Source organism: Adiantum capillus-veneris, chromosome 20 (genome assembly GCF_014529385.1).
Source record: "Adiantum capillus-veneris isolate H3 chromosome 20, ASM1452938v2, whole genome shotgun sequence".
Classification (NCBI taxonomy): domain Eukaryota; kingdom Viridiplantae; phylum Streptophyta; class Polypodiopsida; order Polypodiales; family Pteridaceae; genus Adiantum; species Adiantum capillus-veneris.
In genome coordinates, this window is record NC_140950.1 from 151,572,448 (window position 1) to 151,579,637 (window position 7,190).

At 46.3% G+C, this 7,190-nt stretch overlaps 1 protein-coding gene across 1 annotated transcript; it reads left to right on the top strand.

The window, feature by feature from the left end:
• Positions 1–2,677: 2,677 nt before the first annotated feature.
• LOC147433410 (uncharacterized) lies at positions 2,678–5,728 on the top strand. Its single transcript, XM_086492979.1, has 2 exons — positions 2,678–2,986; positions 3,093–5,728. Exon 2 carries the CDS (start codon positions 3,779–3,781, stop codon positions 5,096–5,098), a length of 1,320 nt encoding a protein of 439 aa, XP_086349105.1. The 5' UTR covers positions 2,678–2,986; positions 3,093–3,778; the 3' UTR covers positions 5,099–5,728.
• Positions 5,729–7,190: the final 1,462 nt, after the last annotated feature.

Genomic DNA, 7,190 nt, shown 5'->3' on the forward strand with positions numbered 1-7,190 from the left:
TTGGGGAGTCAAACAAAGAGAATAATTCAGGAAATGATTTCATATGCAATTCCTTTTACTGTAGCTTAAGTAGAAGGTCTTCTAGGTATAGCCTCTAGTCAGCCCTCAGACATAAAATACTTTACTCTCGCAATTAAATATCTTGATTGTCCAAAGAGAATTAAGAAACTTGCCCATGGTGTTAATAGTTGATCTCTAGTACCTCTTGATCGCGTTAAATTAGCGATCCTAAACTTGTTTATTTTTTGACCTTTACAAGTGCTTATGTGTTTGATTATGTTACAGTTTAATGATTACTGCTGAAAATTTGTTTAATATTATGTTACCAATCAATATGTGCCCTTATTCAGTGCTTATTATATATGTTCGATGAGAATACAATTACTATGCCATTTTTGGTTGATTTTGCAGTGTTTGAAGAAAGCTAAAGACATACAATCTCAGATGCTCTTCCACCTAGATGAACGAGCTTCACCTCATTAGCTTCCGAGGACGGAATCTACATCAGGAAGGGAGCATGTTAACCACTTACGGACACCCTATCACCTTTGGCGGATGCCTTATCACTCTATTTGAGTCATGGACCGGACTTGTCGGTCCTATAGGTGCGTAGGTGCGTCCATGTGTGAACGGGTCAGATTCATATAAAAGATCTATTTTGACCTAAAATCCTCATTTTGGAGGTGCATGCTAAAGAAGTGCTCTTGCTCTACCTCTACCTTCTTCTCCATCATGTGCTCCCGAGTGTGTGTGTGTGTGTGTGTGTGTGTGTGTGTGAGCGCGCTTGAGAGAGAGAGAGAGAGAGAGAGAGAGAGACAGAGAGAGTGATCGAGCATTGCGGCGGCATCGACGGCGGTGAGGCGATTGAGCACGACCGCGGCGGCTCCCTCTTCTTCGCCGCACGGAATCCTTCACGATGGCAAGTGTAGAGCAGTGAGTGACACACCATTGTCGGGCCATTGTCCCCTTTGAGCTTACTAGGACAGTCTGGTTGTGTGCTTGCAACCATTCGTGGCTCGCACACAGTGTTCGGCAAGTCCTCGGCCTCCGACATGTGCAGAAGAAGCACAGACCCCCCCTCCCCAACCCTCTTCGGACTCTACATCGACAAGATCTTCGACTACATCCTACGAGCAGGATTGGACGTAGCAGGTACCACAGTCCACATTATGCTATATGTTGATGATATTTCACTTATTTCAGAGTAACTAGAGAGCCTATAGAGCCATCTGAGAGCTTTGGATGAGTTTTGCACAGACAGGGGACTCAGAGTGAATCTTAGGAAAACCAAGATCATGATCTTCCACACCTCCAGAGCTGCTCGGCGAGCAACCAGGAGGACCAATAGAGGTGGTCACCTCTAGACTCAAGCACATCGAACTGTCGAGGAGAGATGATCCCAGAGGATGGCTCCCTCAGGGGTGTTCATCAGGGCGCTCTTGCTCCGACCCCCCAATGTACTACATTGAAACCCCCCCCCCCCCCCTGCCCCATTAGCACAGGATGGAGCTAGCTAGACTAATGCATTTGCATGGTTGTACTACCCTCAGCATATAGACATGCACATATTCCTACTACTAGTGCTCCACCCATCCCCATAGATTTCATCACCCACCCCAGACATCCTTCTTTTATTTTGTATCAGGCTAAACTATTTTTTCTTTTCCGATAGACAGAAGACATAGACACATGTATACTTGATTTGTCTCATAGGCCGACTTCGGCCTCACATAGACGTTAAAAAAGCTCTCTCTTTCTCTCTCTCTCTCTCTCTCTCTCTCTCTCTCTCTCTCTCATGGCCAGTCCACACTAGTCACAGAGGGGGATTAGCTTCTATGAACCAAGGTTTTTGTTGCGCTGAAATATCATCTTCAGTTATCTTGCAGAGGCAGCCCTAAGGCCTATGTCACATTGGGGCGGTTAGTGGTTGACCATGGCGAGGTGGCCGGCAGCCATTTGTCGAGCCAAAAGTATAACATGGCCTCGTGCCCATGTCAAAGGGGCAGGCAAAGCTCCCCGACCATCTTTTTGCAAAAAGGCAACGGGTGAAGGAATTCCACATGCCTTGAACTCTGGCAACCAACACAAAATCTAGAGACATTACCACTTGGCTAATGCTGGTTCATTGGACAGAAATGCGTTTTTTGTTAAATCATTCCAACGTGACTGCATTGTTGAGGCCACGCCCAAAGTGAGAGAGGGACAGGTGCCCCAGTGTGAGAGGAGCCTAAGTTTTTGATTTCCCCTTGCATGCTATAGAGCACGTAGGATTGATATCATATCTCTCTCTCTCTCTCTCTCTCTCTCTCTCTCTCTCTCTCTAGCGAAGAGACTAGAAGGCAAGAGCCTAGAAACCCGCACAACAAAGGGACTAGAATTGTGTGGTGGAGTTTGTCCTCTCTCTCTCTCGTCTCAACATGAAGGCCACACTTTTGTAGTAAAATATCAGAAACATTGCTATAACAACTGCATCAGGGCCCAGGCAGTGCCAAATTGCCAATAAAACCATATATGAATTGGCATGGAAACAGCATAGTAAAATAAAATTAATTGGCTTGTGAATTTAAAACGTCAAAGGGCAAAAAGAAAAGGCTGGGGGGAATGTACACATTCATGCACAAGGTAAAAACAGAGGAGGGTCACATGACTCATCATGATGTGGCCTCTTTCATGATGCGAATAAAAAATGGACCCATCTCCCAGCAGCCTTTCTCCCGCTCTTCTGATTCTGATGTACGATGCAGAGCAAAGCACACTTCAGAGCACGCACACCACCGCTAGGCTACACACAATGTTACACATATTGAGAGAGAGAGAGAGAGTCAGCCTTTAGGTCCTGAGTCGTTGGGCTGGGTGGCAACTCACGCGTGTGGCTGTGGGCACTCTCTCTCTCTCTCTCTCTCTCTCTCTCTCTCTCTCTCTGGGATGTCCTCGATTCCACACTGAATCCACAGTGCTCACCTGACACCAACATGAGGCAGTTCAGGTACGATAAATACAATTCACAAATATGCCAACACGCCGAGATTAACACGCACACGCACGCACGCACAATGTGTCCTCAAACTTTGACTCCTTTCCTTTCCGTTTAGGAGGGGCCATGGCGAAACTCCATTGCTGGTTTTGCTGAACTTCAGCGTTCTATGTTGGTGACCAACTTTGCAAGCACGTTTTGTGTGTGTGCGTGTGTGTGTGTGCGCGCGCGCGCGTGCGAGAGAGAGAAAGAGAGAGAGGCATGCGCGCATACATGAGGTTAACGACTGTGTATTGCCCACGTTTGCAAAGAATGTTTTTGGTGAGCCTTTCTCAAAAGCAGCTGCAAAGCGCTAAACTACACACTAGATATACGCGCTCTCATTCTAAATCACTAAAGTATTATACTACTCGACGTACTCGTCTCTGTGAGCTTCATCTTTAGTTTTTGAATTTGCCCTCCCATTCTTTTGAGGCGTCTGTCTTTCCCAAAAATGCATTTTGCGTTCTTCAGAAGGTCATCTTGATGGGTCGTTTTTAGCATTCTCTGCGTAATCAAGCTCTGTGCTCTTCACACATCCACACATCAGTGGTCTCGCAACATTCAAATCACCTCCTTGAGGCTTGAAGAATGCATCTTTTCGGTCGTGGGTGCCTCTTCCAGACTACAGCAACCAGCAGTTTGGTATCGGCGTATGTGATTCTGATCTAGCTTTGCGCCAAGGTAAGCTTTTCAGCTGAGAAGTCTATTGCGGCGTACACACCTCAAACCCAGATCCACATCTGCATCAAAGAGGCATCACAGATGAGAAAAGAGCTGCATCTTGCCACCACATCAACATGGATCCACATGGTTGTGGCGATGCTTATTTTGAGCTGTGACAGTGGTACCCAAGTGAGTGCCATCACAGACCCTAACGACATTGAAGCCCTCAAAGAAGTGAAAGCCAGCATTGATGCGGCGACAATCGATGCAACATCGTGTGTTGGCAGTTGGGATTTCAATGTAGACCCATGTACAAGCAGGTTTGGAGAGCAATTCACATGTGGGATAGACTGCACAAGTGGGGGACATACATCGGTCTTGCCTAATGCATCGATGGATGCTTATGAAAGAGTCACAAGCTTGCAGTTGGACGATGCTGGCTATGCAGGGGTACTCTCCCCTTGGCTCGGCAACCTCACTGGTCTGCGCTTCTTGCGCATGTCTGGGAACGCACTCAGGGCTGAAATCCCTGCTTCTATCGGCATGCTTTCCCAACTCATGATGTTTGACCTTTCGTTCAACAATCTGAGTGGATCCATACCTGACAGCATTTTGATGCTTCACAACTTACAAAGCCTTAATCTTGCGCATAACAAGCTGGTGGGCTCAATACCCCCCTTTCTGAACAAGCTCTCCTACCTCACAGAGCTGCGGCTCGAAAGCAACCAGCTAAGTGGGCCCTTCCCTGATCTCCGGAAGTTGGGTCTCTTACAAATGCTAGATGCGTCCAACAACCGGTTGTCAGGCCCGTTCCCAAGGCAGCTACCACCCTCCTTATGTTCAGTGTGTTTGAGAAACAATGAATTTTCTGGCAAGCTACCCAAAAGCATAGCAACCCTGAACCAGCTCAATGTGCTCGATGTAAGCAACAATGCATTCATCGGGTGTGTCGGTGATGCTATGTTGGCTCATCCAACATTGCAACAGCTAAATCTGTCAATGAATAAGCTGAGCCAGCTGAGGGCACATCCAAAGCATGTTGCGAAGAGCCGGATGGTGGCGTTAGACCTAAGCTACAACATGTTATCAGGCCCTCTCCCCAGCATTTTTGCAGGTATGAGAGAGCTAGCCTCACTCTCTTTGCGGTATAACTTCTTTCATGGGGTTATCCCACGAAGTTATGGGGTGAAGGCAATAGCCAATGCAGAGGACATGAAGCCGCTTGAGAGGCTCATGCTGGATGGAAATTACTTGACAGGCCCACTTCCAGCACCTTTCATGCACGTGGCTTCGGATCGCTCCATGTCCGCAAGCTTTGTGGACAACTGCTTTGTGGATTGCCCACAAAAGTTCACGTTTTGCCAAGGTAAGAGCCAGAAGGCGCAGACATTATGCCGGCTCTTCAATTCATCGCCGTGATGAAGGTCTCCTCCAGAAGCTTGTGCCTGCACTGTTGGGGGGACAAACAAGAGCTGAAATGCTTTGTTTTTAAGGGGAAGATGGGATTTTCCAAATGGCATCAATGACATTCCCTATGCAAGCAGAGAACCTTTAGTCCTATCATCTATGTCGTCACTTCTTCCAAGCACGTAGTGGATGTTGAGAAGGCTCTAACGAGCCGCATTATCAGCCTTGGATTGAAGGCATGCTTGAGTTTGGGTTTTTGGCAGGAGGCTGGCATGTGCATTGAGCTTTACTTCCATGAGGTTTTGTGCCTTCCTTAAACGAATGTTTTTTCATTGAGCTTTAGTCTTTGATTGTTCCTTAAATTGTTGAGTAAGTCTGCTTTGAGCAAATGGGGCATGGCAAAGATAGAAGGATATTTGTCCGGATAGGTTTCTCTAGAAATGAAAAATTTGTAGTGAATCATTGATCAAACTTCCCACACAGACACTCAAGCTATTAGCAAGGACTCCATTGGCATCAATCAGACTATTTGGCCATCCGGAGCAGGCATGGCATCTCTGATGCGTCATAGGAAGGGTGAAAGTGCATCATTAAGGAGCTGTAAGTTTGGGAGTGTGAAACATTGAAAGTGTCTTAACCTTATGTGATCTCTCTTCACACACCATGCCTTTTCTTAATGCAAGTAAAGATTGCGAATTGGTGTTGAAAATAAGTGCTTTTGTAAAACCTCTTGGAACTGTGGGCTAATCATCCATCCATCTCAAAATTGCAGAGAAACCAAATGTTTCAAAGGCTTTAAAGTGTGAAAGAAGTTTAGCTTGGTAGGACCCAATCCTCTTTTCTTTACTTTTTTCTTTCAAGGCCAGTTGGGACAAGTGTACATTGCTTTTGGAAGAAAATGATAGTAATGAGCAACTCATAAAACTTTATTTCCTTTTCTGTTGAGAATGTAAGGGTATGTGTTGTGCTAGGTTCCTAGCTCTGTATTTACTTCTGTAGCTTCTAGGACCTCTCACACATTCTCTTTTTCCGACACAAGCAAAGTATCTACTTCTACTTCTACTAACATAATATGGTGGAGGGAGTGATCATTTACACGTGTCACGTTCTGCGAGATGAAGGCTATAAGCCAAAAGTGAGGGAGCGAAAAAGAGAGAGAGAGTTCGGAGGGGGGGGGGGGGGGGGGGGGGGGGGGGGCGAAGGAAAGAGAGAGGCATGTAGGTTGGTATGGACCACTGGTGTACTATAAGAGAGAAATTTTCCTTTTTGATAAGAATGAGAACACCTTGGTCCTCCATATTGTTGATCTCACCTTGGTTAGAGCGGATTCGCACAGGCCGGGGTTCCACCCTTGCTGTGCGTCAGCTGTTTTGGCATGGAGTTGTAAAACGTTGTGGGCAAGAGCAGCAAGCACCACTTTGAGGAGGGTGGCGGGGGTAGCGTTGGCTGATGTGTCCACGTGGGGGTTCAACCTTGGCCATGCGGATGCTACATGGATCTTCCATGAGGCTCGAGTAAAGCTCAATCAAGGTGTACTATCCATATCACCATCTTGTTTCTCAAGTAAAGTGATCCCCTCTATATAAAGGCACACAAAGACAAATGGGAGGAAGCAATTATGCCCTCATCAAAACAACAGAGTAACCATTAGCTAATCGATCAAAGGGACACCAAAAGACAGTGGAGTGCATGGCTTTCCACCCCCCCCCCCCCCCCCCCCCAAAAACCACACACACACCAAAAAAAAAAAGCTGGCTTCAGTATAATTTTAACGAGTTAAAATTGCAAAATCTTGGGTAGATTATATGCTTGCCTTGAAGAAAACTGGCAAAATTTTACACGTTCCAATGTAAACTAGTGTGGCCGGCAGCCTTCGGCCGCCTCTCTCTCTCTCTCTCTCTCTCCCCCTGTGTGCGCACTGTCCTCACTGTAACCGGATAAAGCAAATTGCGACACGTGGCACTGAAAGACCAGTCTCCTTAATATATAGTATAGATACCAGCAAATGCTTCAAGCTTTAACCTAAAAACTATAAGAATTTTTAGTGTGCCCTTATTTTCTTTGGTTAGGAAAAAAAAATTTGGCAAGCCTTGGTGTGGTTGTG